This window comes from Panthera uncia, assembly GCF_023721935.1.
Source record: "Panthera uncia isolate 11264 chromosome A3 unlocalized genomic scaffold, Puncia_PCG_1.0 HiC_scaffold_11, whole genome shotgun sequence".
NCBI lineage: Eukaryota > Metazoa > Chordata > Mammalia > Carnivora > Felidae > Panthera > Panthera uncia.
The window spans coordinates 65,791,987-65,816,140 of record NW_026057578.1 but is presented as its reverse complement, the minus strand read 5'-3'; the positions used below and the strand labels follow the sequence as shown (position 1 = coordinate 65,816,140).

At 40.5% G+C, this 24,154-nt stretch overlaps 2 protein-coding genes across 3 annotated transcripts in view; one reads left to right on the top strand and one right to left on the bottom strand.

Annotated features, from left to right (window-relative positions):
- Positions 1-957, bottom strand: part of FOXN2 (forkhead box N2) — a 65,344-nt gene extending 64,387 nt beyond the window's left edge. The window contains exon 1 of one of the 2 annotated variants that reach the window (XM_049651453.1): positions 877-957. The gene's annotated coding sequence lies outside the window, so the exon portion shown is untranslated. Of the gene's footprint in view, positions 1-550; positions 640-876 lie in introns of those variants that run through there. The other variant, XM_049651452.1, reaches the window with a different exon arrangement.
- LOC125936007 (uncharacterized) lies at positions 285-21,677 on the top strand. Its single transcript, XM_049649837.1, has 2 exons — positions 285-1,432; positions 21,258-21,677. The coding sequence occupies exon 1, from the start codon at positions 285-287 to the stop codon at positions 1,248-1,250; it is 966 nt and encodes a 321-aa protein (XP_049505794.1). The 3' UTR covers positions 1,251-1,432; positions 21,258-21,677.
- Positions 21,678-24,154: the final 2,477 nt, after the last annotated feature.

Here is a 24,154-nt window from a genome sequence, read left to right as displayed (position 1 = left end):
CCCAGCCAGTCCGTCTGGGGCCGGACCAGGACTCCACGCCCGGCACGTCTCGTTCCACTTCGAGGCGGGGGAGGGGGCGCCGCACACACTCCCGAGGGGCTTGGGGCACTTCCTCTAACAGCAGATGCGCCCTGAGTTGAGCCCTAAGCGTGCCCGGGGCCACCTCCGAACCTTCCCGGAGAGCCGGCACCCCTCGCAGCGGTTTCCGCCAGACGACACCCGTTCCCAGGCGGTCATTACCTCTCACGAAAAACTCCTAACTCGAACCTCCTAACACGACCCTCATGGAGCCGCGCTCCCCTCGGTTCGACACCCCCCGGGAACCCACACAGGACTCAAGCCGCGCGCAGGGGAGAACCCCGTGCCGGCGCCAATTCCTCACAGGACAAAAATGTCCGGGCGCGTCACGGGACAGCCGCCTCCGCGCCCCACGCCGGGAGCCGGCCGCACGCGCTGCCTCCGCGCCCGGGAGCTGTGCCGCGGGCCGGGGCGGGGAGCGCGGACGCCCGGCAGCGCCCGCCCAGGAGGGCGCTACTCCGCGGGAACTCACCGTCTGCTCTGCAGCCGCAGCGGGGAGGCAAGGAACGGGCAGGGGAAGACACAATATGGCAGAGCACCACAGCTGCTCCCGGCGGCTTCCAGCAGCCGCCTCCGGGAAGACGCGGCAAAGAGCAGGCAGCGGCAGCTGCGGTGGCGGCCGCGGCAGCACCACATCCCCCTCCCGTTCGCTTCCTCCCCCTCCCTGCACCCTCCCCCGCTGCCATAGCAACGCGGCGCCAAGGAGATTAGCCCCGCCCTTCCCTCCGGTCCACGCCTCTCGCGACCCCCTCCGGAGGGGGCTCGGCCCGCCTCCCGGTATCTCCTCCCACCTCCTACCTAAGGGCGGGCCCCGGACCTCGCAGGCCGTGCTGAACTGCGGGTGGGAAGGAAGGGAGATGCAGTGTCCGGAAGGGCGGGGTTCGCACGGAAGGCAGGGCGGAGACGTGGTGGGCCAGTGCCGGTTTCGGGCTGAGGAGGGGCTGGGAAGGCGGGAAAAATGGAAAGGCCTCGCCTGTCCCGGCAGAACCTATAGGAGTGTGGCGGAGCGCGGCGCGGCCGCTGAGTGGCCAAGAAGGCGCGGGGGCGGGGCTAGGGTGGCCTTCCTGGCTGGTCGGCTGGAGAAGCCTGTGATGGGACTGCAGCGACGACCCCCAACAGCCCGAGCTTCTGTGGGTTTCCCCAAGAGCTTTCCGCCATGGGTCGGGCTTTGAAAGCGCTGTAGGAAGCGGTAAAGCATTAATATGAACTTAAAGTGTTATCACACTCGCTTCACTGAAATTTTAAGTGGAAACTGAGCTCAGCGTGTTTGTGGTGAAAAAAAGGACTTTGGAATCAGATCCAAAATTTAATAACATCGCATTTCCTGAGCCCTCATTAAATGCTAGGGACTGAGGTAAGTTCTTTACATGCATTGTCATAACCATAATGCTAAGATAATGTTGCCAAATAAAATATACAGGAGTGCCCAAAGTCAGAATTTCAGGTAAATGTAGAATAATTTTTTAATAAAAGAATGTTCCATTTGGGAACTTCCTGATTTTTGTTTTGTTTTTTGCTAAATTTACAAACCCTGCCCTAACTCTTAGAAATTCCCACTTTACAGAGAAGGAAGCCAAGGCTTAGAAAAATAATCTGACAGAAATAAGAGGCAGAACTAAGGCTCCATTTTACTAAAATTATGATCCTGATCACTAAATTTCTAAATATCTTTATCCACATCTTTAAAAAGTAGAGTAGTGATACCTATATCACAAATGTGCTGAACGGATTAAAAGTAAACGTGTGTGAAAGAGACCTGCACAGGGACTGATGCATACAAGGTTCATTTTTTTTTTTTTCCTGAACAATGAATGTTAACTGGATATTCACTGTGTGCGGGCTGTGAGTCAAGTGAGCTGAGCATAAAACAAGCTTCCTACTGACAATAAAGCAAGTCAAGCTCGGGGGATGACAGAGACACAGAATTAATTATAGGCATCATTCCGCAGATGAAAATACTGTGTCTATATGATTTGTCCAAAATCCTCTGCTAGTTCCATTTGTTTCTCATTACACTGTCTGAAAGGCCTCATAACTGCACTTAGATTAAGCGGCCACAAGCCAAATGTACTATATGCTTTATAGAAGCAAGAGTTGCTTCATTTTCTCCCTTCAGATCGATCACTGTTGCCCCCTCATGTGGACAAATTGAAGGAAGTTCCTGGAGGAAGAATGCAGTAGAACGGGAACAAAGAAGGAAGGGAAGATTAAGAGGAGGTGGCTTCTGGAAAGCCATAGTCTCCTCATACTTTTGTCTTGTTTTATATCTGCTGACCATGGTGATCACTAATATAATATGGGTCTTCATCTCCCTACAGATTATTGTAATAGTATCTTATTTGATATATTGAACTTTAGTTTCTAGTTTTCCTTCTCATCTATTTTAAACTCAGGTGACCAAACAGTCCTCCTCAACTCTAGAAGAATCACAGAATTTGAGAGTTGGCATTAATACATACTTTCAAGACATGTCATCTAGGAGCGCAGTTTATCATAGATACAATAACAAATCCAGAACAGCTATGTAACTTGTACAAGGTCAAATAATGAAAATACTGCATTGGCATCCACTAACATCTCTCTGCTGGTCCTGTCTATGACTGATTCAGTAGACAGGCTGGGCACATTTAAGTAATCTCTGCAGGTAAGGCTCAGGTCTCTTAGGAAGTCTATCACACTTAGTTTAGAGTCCAGGGATACTTGTATACTTAAAGGCTATTTTAGAGGACTTTGAACACCTCTCAAGAAAAAGCTGTGATTAAAACTAATGATGATTCAGGGTGAGTAGCTTTACCCAGGAGTTTGCAAGAGTAAAAAGGCTGTGAAACCAGAGCTTAACTCTTTAGGAAAAAGAGGATCCTGGCATTTAAGATCTCCTGTGAAGTTTATATTGTTCATTCTCCAAAATACTTAAAAAAAAATTTTTTTTTTTTAGTTTATTTTGAGAGAGAGAAAGAGAGAACCAGTGGGGGAGGGGCAAAGAGAGAAGGGGACAGAAGATCAGAAGAGAGCTCTTTGCAGACAGCAGAGAGCCCAATGCAGGGCTCAAACTCACAGACCATGAGATCATGACCTAAGCCGAAGTCAGACAGTCAACCAACTGGGCCACCCAGGCACCCCTCTCCAAAATACTTTTGTACTTGAAACTTTACTGGAAGGCAAATACATTAGAGAACATATTGTTTGAAATGCCCTCATATTTAGACAGAAAAGTGATAGGAACTCAAATATACACATTTACATTTTAAATGCATTTATTATTGTATTACATATATTTAACAAAGACACTTTGATCATGACTTGATGATTCTAAAAATAAACAGTTTACCAATAAAGAATGTAGACTTGAAGACCCTTGAAGTCAATGCCCATATCTTTTTCATTCTTATAGTCTAATTGCTTAGAACAGTTTTGGGACCGAGGTGATGGTCAATAATATTTGTTAACGGGGCACCCAGGTGGCTCAGTCAGTTGAGTGCCTGACTCTTGATCTTGCCTCAGGTCATGTGAGATCAAGTTTGTGAGATCAAGCCCCACATCAGGCTTTGTGCTGACAGCGTGGAACCTGCTTGGGATTCTGTCTCTCCCTCTCTCTCTGCCCCTCCCCTGCTTGCTTACTCTCATTCTCTTGCTCTCAAAGTAAATAAATATTTAAAAAATAATAATAATGTAGGGGTGCCTGGGTGGCTCAGTTGGGTGTCCAACTTCAGCTCAGGTCATGATCTCATAGCCCATGAGTTGGAGCCCCACATTGGCCTTTGTCTGACAGCTCAGAGCCTGGAGCCTGCTTTGGATTCTTGTGTCTCCTTCTCTCTCTGCCCCTCCCTGACTCATGCTCTGTCTCTCTCTCTCTCTCCCCTCTTCAAAAATAAATAAATATTTAAAAAGTTAAAAAAAATAATAATGTTTGTTGATACAAAAGTAACTTTTCTCAAATCACAAGATACCGGGACTAAGATACAACAGCCCTATAAGTACTGGTCTGTTACTTGGGGCTAAAAAGATAGAATTGCAGATGACAGTCTAGTTTTGTTTTGTTTTTTCCTTTGAGGATCTTTTTCAATGTACCTCTAAGAACAACTAGATATATTTAACAGTACCTACATTTCTGTAAGTCCTGGTATTGGCAATAATTTGGACCAATCCTTCTACTAACGACACTGGAAGAACTTAACAAAATATTAAAATTATCAGCTCAGGGGCGCCTGGGTGGCTCAGTCGGTTAAGCGTCCGACTTCAGCTCAGGTCACGATCTCGCGGTCTGTGGGTTCGAGCCCCGTGTCGGGCTCTGTGCTGACTGACGGCTCAGAGCCTGGAGCCTGCTTCCGATTCTGTGTCTCCCTCTCTCTCTGCCCCTCCCCGTTCATGCTCTGTCTCTCTCTGTCTCAAAAATAAATAAAAACGTTAAAAAAGTTAAAAAAAAAAATAAAATTATCAGCTCAAAGGTATTAGAGAGCTAACAAGATAGAAATTACCAACCCAAGATCTGAGGGTTGCTGAGAGTATGAATAGGAATGGAGGATAGTGATTAGAGATCAGAATGTTCAAAGGGGGAAAGAGGATGACTTGGTTGAACTTGCTTTAGACAGGGAATCCAAATGGCTACATCCTAGATGTAAAGGGTCAACATCTCCATTTCAAATCATCTCAACCCTAAGATTGGATTAGGGTAGTTCCTTTAAGTCAATTCCCCCAAAACCCTTGGCAGAAGCAAACTGAAATTTTCTTTGGAGTAAAGTAATATTATTCTACGCCTCAAATCATTTGTATAATTTTCCAAAAACTATGTCTAGTACACAATCAAAAATAATCAGTCACACAAAAAAATAAGAAAAACAACAGAAACAACAAATAACAAAAAATGGAACTAAAGGGGTTCAGAGAGTGAAATTATCAGACTTAGATTTAAAAATAGCAATGCTTTCAGGGAGCCTAGGTGGCTCAGTCAGTTAAGCATCCGACTTCGGCTCAGGTCATGATCTCGCTGTGGGTTCGAGCCCCACATCCTGCTCTGTGCTGACAGCTCACAGCCTGGAGTCTGCTTTAGATTCTGTGTCTCCCTCTCTGTCCCTCCTCTGCTTGAGCTCTGTCTCTCTGTCTCTCAAAAATAAAATAAAAATAAAATAAAATAAAATAAATAAAATAACAATGATTTCTATGTATAAGTAAATAGAACAAGATTAAAATTTAGACAGATAACTAGAAACTTGAAAATAAGAATCAGATGAAAATTTTAGAACCAAAAAATTCACTAACTGAAAATAAGGACTATTGGCTATAACAGCCATAACTGAAAATAAGGACTGATGGCTATAACAGCATATTAGACACAGATAAAGATAGAATTTGTGAACTAGATGATAAGTGAGAAGAAATTATGCAAAATGAGTCAGAAGAAAAAGGGTGGAAAATATAGAACATAGGGAAGGCACATAGAAGATACAATGATAAAGTTTAATATGCACATAGATGGAATTCCAGAATGAAATGAAAGACAGTATTGGGCAGAAATAATATGTGAATTAATGAACCCCTGGAGGATTCATGTATATATACATATATATATTTCTAATCCATACAGTTGACACATCAATACGTCATGAAAAAATTGCTAAAACCCAAGACAAAGAGAAAAATATTAAGAATAACTAGAGAAAACAAGAGTTGATCTTTAAAGAAACAATAATCAGACTTACAACTGACTTTATAACAGAATAGTTTGAAGCCAAAAAATGATGGCTCAATAACTTAAAAGTTTTTTTTTGTTAACGTTTATTTATATTGAAAACAGAGAGAGACGGAGCATGAGCATGGGAGGGGCAGAGAGGAGGGGAGGCATAGAATCCCAAGCAGGCTCCGGGCTCTGAGCTGTTAGCACAGAGCCCAATGCCAGACTTGAACTCAGAAACCACGAGATCAATACCTGAGCCGAAGTCAGATGCTTAACCGACTGAGCCACCCAGGCGCCCCATGGCTCAATAACTTTAAAAGATTAAAAGCAAATATTTTAAGAATGAAGGTGAAATTAATACATTTTTAGTCGCTGGGGCACCTGGGTGGCTCAGTTGGTTAAGTGTCTGACTTTGGCTCAGGTCATGATCTAGTGGTTTGTGAGTTTGAGCCCCGCATTGGGCTCTGTGCTGACAGCTCAGAGCCTGGAGCCTGCTTAGGATTCTGTGTCACTCCATCTCTTGGCCCCTCCCCTGCTCACGCTCTGTGTCTCTCAATAATAAATAAACGTTAAAAAAATTTTTTTTTTTTTTAAATTTTCCAACAAACAAAATAGAGTATTTGTCACCAGCAGATTCACACTGGCATTCTTTGAGCAGAAGGAAAATGATCCCAGTTGTAATAAGGTTAGAGATACATGAGGAAATTAAGATCAATTAAAATGACAAATTTGTGGGTAATGAGGTGCCTGGGTGGCTCAGTTGGTTAGGTGTCTCAGTTGGTTAGGTGGTTAGGTGTCTTAATCTCAGCTGAGGTCTTGAACTCAGGGTCATGAGTTCAAGCCCCGTGTTGGGCTGCGCTGAGTGTGAAGCATGCTTAAGAAAAAAAGATAAATAATGTGGGTAAATCTAAATGAATATTGACATTGATTATGTAGTCCAATAATAGTAATGTCTTTTGTATTTAAAAATGTATGATAATGGTATATATGTTAGGAGAAGGTAAATGGAATCACGTATTCTAAAATCTGTTCATCATCTACGAGGATGGAAAAAAGTTACAATTAATAGTAGACTCTGATAAGTCAAGAATGTATCTTGTGATCTCTAGAATAATCACTAAGAGAATAGTATGACTATGGTTATTGGTCAAGGTTCTCCAGAGGAACAGCACCAACAGGATGTATACACACACACACACACACACACACACACACACACACACACAAAGAGAGACACTTTTTTAAGAAAGTAGCTCAAGTGATTTTGGAGGCTTGATAAATCCAAAATCTGCAGGATAGACTTGCAGGTTGACCTAAGGGAGAGTTTCAGTTCAAGATCAAAGGCAGTCTGCTGGTAGAATTCTTTCTTGCTCAGGGAAGGTCAATCTTTGTTCTCCTAAGGCCTTCAACTGATTGAATGAGCCCACTCACATTATGGAGTGGCTTACACAAACTGCTTTACACAGAGTTCACCAGTTAAATTGTAGATTTCATCCAAAAGCACCTTCACAGAAACATCTAGAATAATGTTTGAACAAATATCTGGACACTGTGGTTTAGCCAAATTGACACATAAAATTAACCATCACACTATGCAGTTTCCAATCTAAAAGGGGGAAGACGCCTGGGTGGCTCAGTCGGTTAAGCGTCCGACTTTGGCTCAGGTCACGATCTCGCGGTCCGTGAGTTTGAGCCCCGCGTCGGGCTCTGGGCTGATGGCTCAGAGCCTGGAGCCTGCTTCCGATTCTGTGTCTCCCTCTCTCTCTGCCCCTCCCCCGTTCATGCTCTGTGTCTCTCTGTCTCAAAAATAAATAAAACGTTAAAAAAAAAAATTTAAAAGGGGGAAGAAGGGAATGGAGAATCAAAAGTAATTATCCTAAATGCAAGATAGGAAAAATAAAAGGGCATACAATAGATAAGACAAAAATAGAAAGTACTGGGGCGCCTGGGTGGCTCAGTAGGTTGGGCGTCCAACTTCAGCTCAGGTCATGATCTCACAGTTCGTGAGTTCGAGCCCCGCGTCGGGCTCTGTGCTGACAGCTCAGAGCCCGGAGCCTGCTTCACATTCTGTGTCTCCCTCTCTCTCTGCCCTTTCCCTGCTCATGCTGTGTCTCTCTCTGTCTCAAAAATAAATAAACATTAAAAAAAAAAAAAGAAAGTACTTAATAAGATGATAGACTTAAACCCAAATATATCACTGATTACATTAAGTAAAAAATCCTGATTTAATGAAAAAAATTGTTTTAGTTGCCTATTGCTATTTAACAATCTACCCCTAATTTAGTAACTTTAAACTATGACCATTTTATTATATATCATGATTCCGTGGGTCAGGAATTTGGGTAGGATCCAAAGGGAATGGCTCATCTCATCTCTGGGTGATGTCTGCTGGGGCTGAAACATCCCAGAGAGCTGCTTCACTCTCATGGCTGGCACCTCAGCTAGGATGGCTCCAATAGCTGGAGATTAGCTGGACCAGCTTTACTGAGCTCATATGTATGGGGCCTTGGTTCTCACTGTTAATTGAATTCTTTGGTTTTTGTGTAAGTAGTTCCATGACTTCTTCCTCTCCACATAGTCTCTCCAGGGGAATAGGCAAACTTCTTATGCACAAGCTTGAGTCTTCCAGAAGGATTAGACTTGGAACTAGCATATTGTCACTTCTGCCACATTCTTTTGAATAAAGCAAATTATAAGCCAATCCCAGAGTCAAGGGGAGGGAACTACAGAAGAATGTAAGTATTAGTAGCTGTTGATAAATCTGGGGCCACCAGTTGATGTAACGAGCTAGCATAGATTGTCATACTGGACAAAAAAATCAAAAACTACATGCTGTTTACAAAGGATATATCTAGAATATAAAAATGCAGAAAGGTTGAAAGAAAAGGGATAGAAACAAACTAAACCATACAATACTTGAAAGAAAACTTGAATAGCTATATTAATATCAGATTTAAGTAGACTATAACACAAAAAGCAATAATAGAGATAAAGGGAGACTTCATAATGATAATGATTTAATTTGCCAGGAAGATTTTTAAAACTCTAAGTTATATTCCCCTAATAACATAATGTCATAGCACATACAGCAATAATTACAGAACTATAAGGAAGAATAAAAAGGTCAACAGTTTTAGTGGGAGATGTTAACATATTCAGCTGCTGATAAAATAGACAAAAAATCAGTGAGAACATATGTTTGAACAATACTATTAGCAAAGTTGAGTACAAAAGCATATTGAGTATATTTCTATAGTCTTTTACATCTTAATAAATTTATCAGTTTATATTATTTCTCTTTTGGCTCATGAAGCTGGAAGGGGTATCTGAGGATCCTGAGCCTTCAGGGTGTTTAGAACCTATCCCTGTGTTAGAGATATATTTACCATTGTGTACCTTTACGTCTGTATTAAGTTCTTGCTATGTACCAGGCCCTGTACCTAGCATAGAGATGAAAGCTATAGTTATAACTATAGACAAGCAAATCAGAAAATGTAATGTGGCATTAAAAGTGCAGTGATAGAGTTTTACATAAGGAGCAATGGGAACCAAGTCCTAATTCAGCCACAGGCGATAATGCCTGAGCAAAATGTGCAGAAAGAAAAATACATGGAGAAGTGGCAGTGTTGGGGTGGGGAGTGGAACCACACCTCGCAAACCCTCAGTTGTGTGAGAGCATGACTGTTCATGTCAGAGAACTATCTGTCATTTGGAATGTCTGGAGTATAAAAGGTTGCTCGACTTAGGGGTTATCTGGTTGCAAGAAACAGAAACTCATACCAGCTGGCTAAAGTAAAGGAGGAACAAATATAAAAATAGACAGGGATTATATGAGACAAAACTGTGGGAAGCACAGCCAACATTACAAGAACTTTCTTTCACCCTTTCTCATCTTCTGGTCTCTAGTCTGAGCTTTTCTTTGTATGTCTGCTTCATTTCCCCTGCAAACTGGCTTCTCTGCTTACTTGTCTGCTGGCACGTTATGATGGCTGCCCCAAATAGTGGCCCCAGCTCTTCATCTCTGGGCTCCACCCAGTTTGCCCAACTTTCCTGCTTAGCAACTCTTAGTTATTACTTAACTCAGTTTCCCAGTCCCAATTCCAAATTCCCAGGAGCTGTAATCTGACTGGCTCAGTTTCAACTTGCATGTAGATCAAGGGTCAGCAAACTTGTGGCCTTGGAGGTGGGGGAGGGGGCGGGTGGCAAATCTGGCCTGCCTTCCACTTTTGTAAATAAAGTTTTAACAGAACACAGCCACACACATTCATTTACATATTGTCTTTGGCTGCTTTGACATTACAGGGAAGAGTTGAGTAGTTGCAACAGAGAACCTATGGACCACAGAGCTGAAAATATTTACTATCTAGACCTTTAAGAGAAAGATTGCTGACCCCTGCATTTGATAGTTGGATGTGGAGACATAGGGCTATGTAGAGGCTTAGGGAAAGACAGCTCTGGTCATCGAAGCTCTTCCCCCTCTGCAGAAAAAGGATAATGTGGGGAAAAGCCAGCTGAGGAAGTATTTTGAGAAAGGAAATGTTTGAAGTCTCTAACACAGGAAAGAAAATAATCAGTCTCAAGTATGTACTAAATTTTTCACACAAAGGGTGGAAGAGTGCAAGACAGTTACTCCTTAATCTGGAGAAGTTCATTAAGATGCTGAATTTAGAAGAGAATGTCACCATAACTACCTTTAAATAACTCACTTGTGGCAAATTTCCCAGACCATCCATAGTTAGCTCTTGCTAAGATGAACTGGCTGAGGCACAATGTTCACTGTATGTAGAAAGATATTTAAATGTGTGTCCAAAAAGTTAAATATTTACCTTTCAAAAGAGAGACAGAAGAGAAGCACTGAGAGAATGAGACAGATATTTAGAAAGACAAAGTCAGGCAGACTAAAACTTGGGGAGTAGGAGAAGATGAAATCTAGAATTTACCATTTTGGTAAACTTAAGATCATACTGAGGAAAATAAGCAAGGAGTCTTTTTGGTTGAGTAGAGTTTTTAAAGCTCTAGAGATCATTTTGGTCCTTGCTATATTCAGGCCCAGCATACTGGCAGCATTGGCATCACCAGGAGTTAGAAATGCAGAATCCCTGGCCCTACCCCAGACTCACTGAATAAGAATCTGCATTTTTTTTATGTTTATTTTTATTTTTTAGAGAGAGAGAGAGTGGGTGTGTGTATGTGAGAGAGAGAGAGAGAGCAGGGGAGGGACAGAGAGAGGGGGAGACAGAATCTGAAGCAGGCTTCAGGCTCTGAGCTGTCAGCCCAGAGCTCACCGCGGGGCTGGAACTTACAAACCACAAGATCATGACCTGAGCCGAAGTTAGAGGCTTGACTGACTGAACCACCCAGGCACCCCAGACTGCATTTTTAAAGATCCCGAAGTGGTTCATATACACATTAAAGTATAAGAAACAATTAGAATGGCAGTTTCAGACAACTCAAAGTAGAACCGTGGGGTTTTGTTTTATTTGAATGAAATCTTAACATGAAACCCAACTCTATAAAATAGATCAGAGTGAACCTATTCTGGTTGAAAATGGGCTGATGGGGACTCAGTGAGTCTCAGTGAGTGAGTGAGTGACTCACTGAGTGAGTCTCAGTGGCTCAGTTGGTTAAGCATCTGCCTCTTGATATTGACTCACGATCTCGTCGTGAGTTCAAGCCCTGCATCAGGCTCTGTGCTGACAGCTTAGAGCTGGAGCCTGCTTAGGATTCTCTCTCCCTCTCTCTCTGCCCTTACCCCACTCGCACTCTCTCTCAAAATAAATAAATAAACTTAAAAAAGAAAAAAGAAAAGAAAATGGGCTGATGCTGATAAACAGAGAAGTACTGGAAAAGCCCAGGCATTTTCATCCAGCGTTCCTCTGGGAACACAGTTTGAAAACCACTGATCTAGTGGAAGGAGCAGAAGTACTATCAGAACCTTTAGGGCCAGGCTCTGCCAAACTTCCAGGCTCTCTTTAACTTCTACCTCATTGATAACTTCTACAATGAATCCCTGATAGTGATAGGATATGTCTTGCCTTGAGAGAGTTGAAATTTTTAAAGACCTGGAAATCCTCAGTCTAGATCCCTTACCTCAAAGATGGGGAAACTAAGGCTTAGAATGTGACCAATGAAACTCAGTTAAAACATAGGCATATTAAAAACTATACTGATCACTAACAAAAGAGGCTGCTATAGATTGTTATATCCCCCTTAATGCCCAGTATGGTGGTATTAGGATGTGGGACTTTGGGATATGATTAGGTTGTGATAGTGAAGCCCAATGGAATAGGATTAGTGCCTTTACAAAAGAGAGGTCACCAGACTTCCTTACCCCTTCCATCATGGGAAGTTACAGTGAGAAGATGGGTGACTACGAACCAGGAATTGGGTTCTCACAAGACACCAAAGGGTGGAACTTCCCAGCCTCTACAATCGTGAGAAATAGGTATTTGTTATTTACCAGCCATGTAGCCTTTGGTATTTTGTTACAACAGCCCGAATAGACTAAGATAGAGGAAACCCTAAAGCTTTAATAACTCTTAGGGACAAAATAGTGCTACAATTCCATACCCCTTCTCTGGTCCCTCCCTACATAACAGTCAAGTAGACAGTTTGTACAGTTTTTAAAAGCTCTAGTCTAGACTTGGGTTAGAATCCTGGCTCTGCTACTAACTAGCCCAGGCAAAATATTTCAACATTTTCTTAACCTCTCCATGTCTAAAATGAAAAAAGTAATTCCAGCCTCAGAGGGGTGCTGTGAGGCCAATGTATGTGAAACAATTTAGTGCATGGCCTGGTGAATAAGTGCTCAGTAAATGCTAGCTGCTGTTAATGTTATTTTTTAAATGAACAGCATCTAAAAAGTCAACCTACTTCAATTTTTGAAATTGCCCAAAAGGATTGCACAAGAGAAGCTAGAGAAGCCTGTTTCCTTCTCCACTGCTAAAAGAATAAAACAAATGATATCCGTAGCAATAGGCCATTTAGCAAATAGAGTTTATTCAAAATTAAACACTACAGTTGTGAAACTGACTTCTGATAAATAAGGTAAATGTTTAGGGAAGGCAGTATTAAGGAGATTCCAAATTATTTTATAGCAAATACAAATTTTTGTTCTACAGTAGTATTGCATTTAGAGTCAGGCATTTTTAGTAACTATGGTCAATTGCTTCACTCTTTTTGATTGTGCAAGCCCCAAACCTTGGAGTCACCTTTGGCTCCCTTTGTTCCTACCTTTAAAATATGGCTAGGAGTGCCTGGGTGGCTCAGTCGATTAAGTGTGTGACTCTTGATCTCGGCTTAGGTTATGATCTCATGGGGTTCGTGAGTTTGAGCCCCACAGTGGGTTCTGAGCTGACAGCATGGAGCCTGCTTGGAATTCTCTGTCTCCTTCTCTCTCTGCCCCTCCCCTGCTCATGCTTGGTCTGTCTCTCTCTCTTTCAAAAATAAATAAACATTAAAAAAATAAAATATGGGGGCACCTGGGTGGCTCAGTTGAATGTCCAACTTTGGCTGAGGTTATGATCTCACAGTTGGTGATTTCGAGCCCCGCGTTGGGCCCTTTGCTGACAGCTCGGAGCCTGGAGCCTGCTTCGGATTCTGTGTCTCCTTCTCTCTCTGCCCCTCCCCAGCTGGCATTCTCTCTCTCTCTCTGTCTCAAAAAGAAATAAACGTTAAAAAATACAAATTAAAAAAAATTAAAAAATAAAAAATATGTCTAGAATCTGACTCCTTCTCCCCACATCTACTGCCACCACCCTGCTCAAAGCCAGGGTCCTGTCTCTCACCTAAATGAGTTTAATATTTCCTAATTCCCTGCTTCTCCTCCTTCCCCCAGGCAGTATTCCCTTACCACAGCAGCCGGGATTGATCTTAAAATCTGTCGGTTCATCTTACTCCTCATCTCAAAACTCTTGAATGGCTTCCCCATTTCACTCAAAGCAACACCAAAGTCCTTATAATAACCCACAGCATTTTATAAGATCTAACCCCACCACCACCATCACTGGCCTCCCTGCTCTTTCTTAACAGTGCCAGGCACACCCAGCCCTGTGACCTTTGCTTTCTGCCTGGAATGTTCATCCAGATATCTGCTTAGCTAACTCTCTCACTTCCTTTAAGTCTATGCTTAAATTTACTTTCACAATGAGGCTTGCTTTGACCTCCTTATTTAATACTGCAAATTACCCCCAATCATGTCCCAAGAATCCTAATCCCCTTTCCCTATTGTATTTTATCTTTCCCATAGCAATCATTGCCTTTTAACACACTAGGTAGCTTATTTATTATGTTTTGGTTAAATCTGTCCCCCTGACCAGAATGTATACTTCACAGGAATAGCAGTCTTTCTTTTGTTCTCTGCTGTATGCTAAGCATCTAGAACACTGCCTGGCATATATCTCAAAAGATATTTGTCAATTGATTAGTTTTGTGGTTGCTAGTTGTATGTGTGTTTGTTACACACTCTTATTTGGACAAAGATTAAACAAATTCACAGTAATTTAACAAAGCCAACATGAGTTGGGGGTTTTCCATTTTCTTTGTACTTCTCTTTGCTTCAATTTCTTCTTCGTGCTATGCTAAAACCCCCAAATGTCCTAAATACAACTCTACTTTAAGCTGATGTGTACATTTCCTCAGCTAAGAGTCAATGCTGCCCATGTTGCCATTCCCCATCCCCTGCTAGTCCTCAGCCATACCCAATCTGTTCACAGAGCACAACTTTTATGTCTAACTAGCCATTATTTTTAGGACTGCCTGGTCTTACAAACTAGCTAAGAGACACTCCTCAGGTTGTAGTTCAAGTTGGGACTAATGCAGTAAAGGGAAGAATAGTACTGATGCACAGAAGATTTGGGAGTTGGCTTCATGGAAAATGATGAATCTTTGTTACTCTTCCCACCATGGAACAAGAAAAAGAAGACAAATTAGAGGAGGGCATTAATAAAGTTGTGTGCTATTCACTGTGGTTTATAAAATCTTCCCTTGGCTCCTTTACAAAATCTTCTGTAGAATCTACATTGCCTATAAATATTTGATGGGTAGATTTTCTTTTGAAGGGATTGGAATATGTTCAGATTTTTTCTTCAAGGTTGACATGGGGCAACATTTTCGGTGTGGAGATGACAGTCTTCAGGGGTTGCCTATCTGCCATGGGTTAGGGTGATGAGCCATGCAAAGGGAGGTTGACTTCCTGCCCCTGACCAGGGCATAGCACATAGGTCCTGCCGCTAGTGAGAGGTGACCCTGGAAGCTGGTGGATGGTGAGTGCACACAGTCATGGAATGGGGCCCTGAGGTGCCTGTGAGCAGCTGCCCTCACCCTGAAAATATCCCTGTGCAAGGGATTTAAGTAGCAAATTAAACACACCAAGAAGAGTTGAGAGAAGAAAGACAACGGTTTTATATTTTAGTATCTTTTTAGCATTGCCCTGCATTGGCACTTTTTCTGCTTTTTGAACAAGGCACCATATTTTCATTTTTCACTGGACCCTGCAAATAATGTGGTCGGTCCTGTCTGTAGGCATTCTACTTCTTTTTTCCAAGTAACAGACTATAACATCTGAGTGGTGATGTGTCTTACATTAGTGAAAATAAGCCAATTTTTACAACACATAGTATTATTAATCTTCAGTTACCTTTGATGGGTTTAGCAAAGGGGAAGCAATTTTTTCCTATGCCCATAAGAATCACTCTATCATTAAATTCACTTTATAATATGATTTAAAATGAATAAGCAGGGAAGAAAATTTAGTACTTGTCAGTAAAATTCCATTTTAAATTGCAGTAATTTCTTTTCTGGATGTTCTTGATATCCAGCAATCATGATATAAAATGTTGCTTATGTATAGATATTATATTACATAGGATAATTTATTTTCAGTTCAGAGCCAGTCAAGTCGACTAAGAATAAAATAAGCATTAAAAATAATTGAAACTTTGAAATATGCATTTCTTACTCATATGATTGCTATCTCTTCTCATGTTAGGGAAGTGGTATTGCTTGGTAGAAAGAACTCAGAATTCTGAATTAGAAGAAGAAAATGGGCAAGTTATTTAATTTTTCTAGCTCCCAATTTTATCTTTATTAAAGAAAGACCTTCAACTAACTAGAAAATTCCCCAGTTTTCTTCCAAGCCTGGAGTTTAATGGTATTTGAATCATGCTTTAAACACATACACACATATTCTCTGTATTTTTCCTAATGAATACTACTACTATTAAAGCATCTTTAATAACTATGAGTCTTGGAACATGTTTGCACGAAAGGAATAGAAACCTACTGAATTACTCAAGTAAAAATTATTTTTCCCTTTTGAGAAATTGTGTCTTATAGAACAAGAATGTATAAAATACACATATATCAATATGAAAAAATAACTATAAAGTAACCATCAGCCAGTCTAAGAAATAGAATATTTCCATACCTTAGAAGACCTTTGTTTTCCCCTCTCTGCAAACATCTCCCTCACTCCACTTTAGAGGTAACTGTCATACCGCTTTTTTGGAAATAATCATTTTTTTGTTATTCTTTATAGATTTTTCCATCTATATGGTTATCATTAAGAGTGTTATTTTTAAGGAGTTGCATTATAGGAGCACATGGGTGGCTCATTGGATTAAGCTTCTGACTCTAGGTTTTGGCTCAGGTCAACAAGATCTCACTGGTTTGTGGGATCAAGCACTGCCTCAGGCTCTGTGCTGAAAGCGCAGAGCCTGCTTGGAATTCGCTCTCTTCCTCTCTGCCTCTCCCCAACTTGTGCTCTCTCTCTCCCTCTCTCTTTCAAGATAAATAAATAAACATTAAAAAAAATCATTTAGGGTTGCCTGGGTGGCTCAGTCGGCTAAGCATCAGACTTCTGCTCAGGTCATGATTTCACAGCTGGTGCGTTCAAGCCCTGCATCAGGCTCTCTGCTGTCAGCACTAAGTCCACTTCAGTTCCTGTCTCCCTCTCTTTGTCTGCCCCTCCCCAGCTTGTGCTTTCTCTCTCTATCTCAAAAATAAGTAAAAATGAAAATTTTTAAAAATCATGTCAAAGAAGTTGCATTATAAAAATACTTTCGTAGTCCACAAAGGAACAGAGAACAACTAAGCCACAAGAAAGAGAGGAATCAATACATTTCAGGACTCTCAGTATCAAGATTTTAGAGATCTTCACTCTAGTGCTCTACCATTAATGTGCCTCAGCCACCAAAGTATTGAGATAGGAAACCTAACTGGTTGAAATGGCTTGTTTCTCCTTGGTCAGATGTCTACCTTTGATCCAATCACCTGTGGCTGGGAAGAATGCAAATGTGATAGAAATAAGACAGGCAGAAGTACCCAGGATTTGTTGAAAGGTTATGCATCGTTCAGGTAATAGCTAGATACAATGTATAATTCAGCTAGTGATGGTACCACTTTGAACAAGTCTGAACTACCATTGGATATATTTTTTCATAAGCAAATACTGCATTTCATATTTTTTTGAAAAATATCTTCAGATCTTAAAGAGAAAAAAACGACAACTTTAATTCAGTTAATCTGACAAATGAATTTTTCCTGTTATTTACTTCAGCATCTGTGTTACCATTTGATGGAGAAGTGTATTGAACATCACTCATTGCTGCTCTGCATTGGGCTTCTGCTCCAGCCACGCCCATATCATACTTTCCCAAACCAATTAAGAAAATCAAGTGCCACATGTTCAATAACAAATGTGATAGAATGAATGCATTCTTTTTATATTTACCACATTATTTAAAACATAAATTGTGTGTCAGAGATGCAGATCGTTGATTTCATCCATCCTCCCCTCTAAAACATTCTGACTTGTCTCCATCATAACAGAGCCTTTCTGGCCTATGTGTACTATGTGACTTCACCCCTGTCCCAGACTCAGGCAAGGAAGCTATGGGTAGATACTTGGCTGGCCCAAAAGGATGTACCCCATTGCACAGATAGATCAATAAAAATTTCCTTTTTGGGGGTGCCTAGGTGGCTCAATTGGTTGAGTCTGACTTCATTCAGCTCAGGTCATGATCTCAACGGTCTGTGGGTTTGAACCCTGTGTTGAGCTTTGTGCTGAGCCTGGAGTTGCTTTTATTCTGTGTGTGTGTGTGTGTGTGTGTGTGTGTGTCCTGCCCCTCCCCCACTCATGCTCTGTCTGTCTCTCTCTTTCTCTCAAAAATAAATGAACATTAAAAAAAATTTTTTTTAATTTCCTTTTTGAACATTTGAAAGAGGAGATAGAAACCTAGGGAATGGGCAGCTACCTCACTTTCATAGGGGAACTGAAGAAAGTGACTGCCCTGTTCTCACCCTTGCCTCCTTCTTGAATTCTGTGAGGTTATTAATTTTTATAGCATAGATCAAGAGTATAATAAACATGTGAACTAATATGAGTAGGTTACTTGAAATAAAACTTGCTCTAAAGCAAATATAAAAAAATTTAAATACCATTAATTATTTTTTTTCCTTTTTTTTGTCCTTTCTTTAAAAAAACTAAGTTATTTCCTAAAACTTAGTGGTTCTCAAACTTGAGCACACATCAGAACCAGCGGGAGGCTTGTAAAGTGCACACTACCGGGTCCCACCCTAGGCTTTCTCATTCAATATGTCTGGGATGGGACTGGGACATTATATTTCACATTTCTAACAAACTCCCTGGTGATGTTGATCTTTCTGGTCCAAGGATCACTCCTTGTGAAACAATGCCCTAGAAATAATGATCTAAAATGACCCTATCTAACATGACTTTTTTTAAAACCTCAAATTAAGGTTCTTCAGAAGAGTACAGTGTTTAAGAGTTCATGCCCTGGCTGCAGCCAGATAACCTAGATGCAGATCCTAGCTCAGCCACTTACAAAGTGGGTGAGCTTGGGCAAGATACTTAACATTTCTGTGCCTTTTCATCTGTTGAGTAGAGAATGTAATAAATAATACCAACAAGCAGCCTAGTGCTATATAATTCCAGGCATTCATATAAACTACAACATGAATGGCATCTTCCACAATTGTGCAAAGGGACCACCCTGTTATGAGTATCTACCTTAGGGAGTTGTGACAGTTAAGATCATTGTAAAGATTAAATAAAGTGTAATGCATATGAAGGGTTTAGTATAGTGCCTGGCACATGGTAAGGGCTTATTAGATGCTATTAGAAATCGGTCCATATCTTGGCTATGCAAAGAAAATCCTGAAAACATAGTCATGGTGACTATATTATTAGTTAAGAATTAAAGGAATACAGGTACCACTTTGCAGGTATAGTAGATTAAAAATGTTTTTTTTCTAAGAGATATATGCTTTAGAGAATAGGGAAGTGGAAAAAGAGAATATGAGCTTAATTCTCCCAGGGCACAGAACTACTACCCTTTACCCCATACATGTATCTAGTATAATATTAAGCAGATGATCACTGTTGTCCCCAAGTTGTTTTTTTATTTTTATTATTTTAATTTTTCTTAAATATTTATTTATTTATTTTGAGAGAGAGAGAGAGATTGAGTGTGAGCAGGAGAGGACCAGAGGGAGAGAGTTTATTTATTTATTTTGAGAGAGAGAGAGAGATTGAGTGTGAGCAGGAGAGGACCAGAGGGAGAGAGAGAGAGAGAGAGAGAGTGAGATTCCCAAGCAGGATCCATGCTGTCAGTGCAGAGCCCAAGGCATGGCTCAGTCCCATGAACTGTGAGATTGTGACCTGAGCTGAAATCAAGAGTTGAACACTTAACCAAATGAGTTGAACACTTAACCAACTGAGCCACCCAGGAGCTCCCCCCAACCCAAGTTATTTTTTAATATCCTGAAATATGAATACTCTGGCTATCAAGAAGTAGTTAGTGCTCTGTATAGTTTGAAACCTAATGATTTTTTAATGATTTTCTCCAACATACTGTGTCCTGATTTAAAATATTACTGCAGGGCATAGGTGGTAGATTGTACAATTCTATTTGACAAGGTAAGAAAGTGCTTTAAGTAGGGAAACTATAAGAATAGTACAAGCCAAGTGAAGTTGGTGCTGTAAGAAAAGTCTTTGAGACATGTATATGAATGTTCATTAGCAATATTATTCATATGAGCCCAAACCCAGAAACAATCCAAATGTCCATCAACTAGTAAATGAATAAACAAAATGTGATATGTTATCTATTGCTATGTCCATATCACCCCAAAATGCAGTGGTTAAAAACAACAAATGTTTATTTTCTCACTGTTCCTGTGGGTCAGCAATCTGGACCTTTCTTAGTTGGGTAACTTCCCTCCAAGATTACAGCCAAGGTCTGCTCAGGGCTGCAGTCTCATTTGAAGTCAGACTGCAAGGAGGAGGTATCTGCCTCCATGCTTCCCCATGTTTCTCAGGTTCTCATTAGTTTTGGCCAGAAACATCAGTTCTTTGCCGTATGGATCTTTCCGTAGGTCTGCTTACAACACTGCAGCTTAGAGCAAGGGATTCAAGAGAGAGAGAATAAGAGCCCCCAAGAGGGAAGCTATAGTCTTTTTATAACTTCATCTCAGGAATGACATCCCACCACATTCAGTTCATTAGTAGCAAGTCAATAGGTCCAGCCTGCTGTCAATGGGAAGGAACCACACAAGGGCATGAATGCCAGAAGGTAGGGATTGTTGAAGGCCATCTTAGAAGCTGCCCACTAATGTGGTATATCCATACAACAGTACTATTCAACAATAAAGTAGGAACAAACTACCAAGGTATGCTATAAATGGATAAACCTGAAAATCATCAGACTTAGTCAAAGAAGTCAGACATAAAAGACCAGATACAGTACTGTATAATTCTATTACTTGACATTCTGAAAAGGCAAAACTATTGAGACAGAAAGCAAATAAGTTGTTACCCAGGGCTGGGGGTTTGAGTGGGGAAAGCAGAATTTTGCAGGGATGATGGGCATGTTCTAAAACTGGATTGTAGTGATAGCTGCACAACTCTATATATTTACCAGAAATCATTAAATTGTATACTTACAAAAAAGATGGCATGGAATACGAAACAGCTGGCCTGTACTTTTCAAAAACTGTCAATATCAGGAATCATGAAAGGCAGAGGAATTATGTCAGATTAAAAGAAATGAAAAAGGCATGACACCAACTGCAGTGCATGATTCTGAATTGAATCCTGAAGGGTGGGGGGGGGGGGTAGGGCATGGTAGGATGTCATAAGGATATTATTGAGAAATTGGAGAAATTACATAGGGATTGTAGATTATATAATAGTATCAATGTTAAATTTTCCACATAATTGCCCTGTGGATATGTTGGAGATTGCCCTTGTTCTTAATAAATACATGCTCTTTAGTGGTAAAGTCACATGTTTTCTGCAGCTATCTCTGAGTTAAGGAAAAAAAAATTATATGTGTATAAAGAATGCAGAGGAGTGATAGAGTAAATGTAGTTAATTGTTAACAATTGGTGAATCAATCTTGGAGAATAGCAACTCAAGTTTAAAATTATTTCAAAATTTAAAAAGTTTAAAAAAAAATAAAAGAAATCTTTGAATTCTCTCTCTTAGCTTCCAGCTAAGATCGAACACAGCTATCATTCATCACATAGAAAAACCAACTATGGATAAAAGGAAACAAATAATTTTTGACCTACTACTTGTCAGGTACTGTTTTTGTTTTAACTAATTCTTGTAACACCCTTAGAGTGCTGGCTGTTGACTTTATCTGCCCATTTCAATCACTTAGGGAGTTTTTAAAAAGTCCCTATCCCCTTGTAACAACCACACAGATAAATTTAGAAGGTCTTGGGGCGCCTGGGTGGCTCAGTCGGTTAAGCAGCCGACTTCGGCTCAGGTCATGATCTCGCGGTCCGTGAGTTCGAGCCCCACGTCTGGCTCTGTGCTGACAGCTCAGAGCCTGGAGCCTCTTTCAGATTCTGTGTCTCCCTCTCTCTGATCCTCCCCTGTTCATGCTCTGTCTCTCTCTGTCTCAAAAATAAATAAACGTTAAAAAAAAAAATTTAGAAGGTCTGGGAGTGGGACTCAGTCATCAGCGTTACTAAAGTTTTCCAGGTAGTTCCACTGTGCAGCCAAGTTGGGATCACTGCCTTGGACCTAAAGCTTTATTATCTCCTTTTTCCATTGTCAAAGTTGAGGCCCAGGGAGATTTGGTAACTTACCCATGGCTACACAGCTTGTGGAAGTGTCAGAGGGTGGAGCTGGACATGAGCACACAGATGTGGGATGTGTCGGAGTATCTATGTGACCCCATTTTCAGTCTCTCTCCACCACACTTCCTGGCCTTTTGGGGTCTTCCCTTGGCTTTCTCCAGCCTGCCATGCAGGCAAGGAGATGATCTGGATGCTGGAAAATATAATCCAACTTGCTTTGGATTTTTAAGGAACTTATAAAATGAACATGAACATTTAAAAGATAATGAATATCTGTAGAAAAACTCTATAAAAGCACAAAGCTATTTTGTGACAAGGTGAAATCAGGCGATGGGTGTAGGTTCAATCCAGAAAGTCTTCTTTGATACGTGGTCAAGAAAGAGAACTGACCTCTAAACATTGTTTCTCATGAAAATGTTATCTCCTTTCAACTTTTTTTTTCTTGAAACCCCCAAGCCCCATTATTTCCTTTCAACTTCTTTTCTTGACTATAAAAAAGGCTTCTCCTTAAATTTCCTTCAACTAGACAAAACAGACCTAATTTTTAAAAATTGTAAAATAAGGAATTTGCAAAGACTTCGTTCCAAATCTAGAATAATTAAATATGTTTCCTTGAAGCCATCATTCCCATTAACTTACAAATCATTAGGAAGAATTATGTCTCATTTTAGTTTAGTCCTCTCTATTAATTTTTCATACTGCTGAACAGATAACATTCATGTTATAAACCTTAATTGTTGCTGCTCCTAGGTTTCCCAAACATTTAGAAATAAGCCTTTTCAAGTGCGGTTTAAGCTGAAGAAGGGGAAATTTGACCCACAGTTTATCACTTAGCTCATTAGCATACTAATATGACTACAATTTGCATTTGACTAGGGGGTTGTTCTTTCACCCCTGTAATCTTGTTGGCAGAATATCACAGTTTTGGATCTATTTTTAAGACAAATTGTATGTCTACACTGGGGAAATAAGGTGGTGTTAATACAAGAAGCTTGGAAGTGAATTAATTGCTTTGAAACAATCCCTTGTTGGTTTAGCCCCTTAGGTGGTGTTATTTGCACAGCTCTCGCAAATGCTAATGATCAATTCACTTTGGCATTTAAACAAAATCAACCCTAAGACATTTCTCACGCCTCCTAATGAATGATTCCTTTTTTCTTAGTTTCAGGTTACCTGGGTCCTGTGGTGATCTAGAATTGCTCCACTTTGATAAGTAAAAGTATGGCTGAGGCTTTCTAATAGTTTTTTCAAATTAACTAGTTCAGAACGACCCAGCTCTTTTCTAGCCTCCTGTGCAAAACTTTTACCTTGATGTGGATACCCATGGGAAGGAAATTAATGCGGGACTGTATTGATGGCAGTCTTACTGGTAATTGAGATTTTTATTATTAAAAAATGTAATTCAATATTTTAAGTAATAACATGTTTTTCTGAAGTAACTGAAAATATTTAAGAAGACCTATAGTAAAAAGCACACTCACTGTATAGAGAGGCAGGATATTTCTGATACAATAACACCATTGTTTTCTGTATGTACTATAGACTGAATGTTTGTGTTCTCCCAAAATTCATAGGCTGAAACCTAATCTCCACTGTGATGGTATTTTGGAGATGGGGCCTTTGGGAGGGGATTTAGGTCATAAGGGCTCATGGGATTAATGACATAAAAGAAACCCCAGAGGACTGCCTTTCCCTTTCTGCCAAGTGAGGACACAGTGAGAAAACAACCAATCTATGAACCACGAAGTAACTCCTTACCAAACACCAAATTTGCTGGTGCCTTGATCTAGGAATTCCCAGCCTTCAAAACTGTACAAAATAAATTTCTGTTGTTTAAGCTACCCAGTCTATGGTGTTCTATTATAGCAGCCCAACTGGACTAAGAATGCATACCAGGATAAGGATATATAGATATATGGATATATAGGTATATAAATATGTAATATAGCATATTAAAATATACATTTTACTGGACAATTATTTAATTAGAATAAGTAATTTAATGACAGTAAATAATTGGCCAAGAGAAACATTTGTTTCTTTTTATGGCACATCAAATACTAAGTCCCTCAGCCCAGCTGGTAAGATTGTCCTGGTTAGATGAAAGAGTGTCCTTTTCAGTGCACCTACTATATACCTTGTCAACAGGTTTGCATCAGATTGTTCTGTTGTGGGACAAAGTGCCTAGTAAACTCCCTTACAATGGAGAAGGGACTTACAATACCTATCATTTAGGAGTCCAAAATAATTAATTGGTAGTGGTAGAATTTCTGGAATGCTGACAAAAGGAAAGGT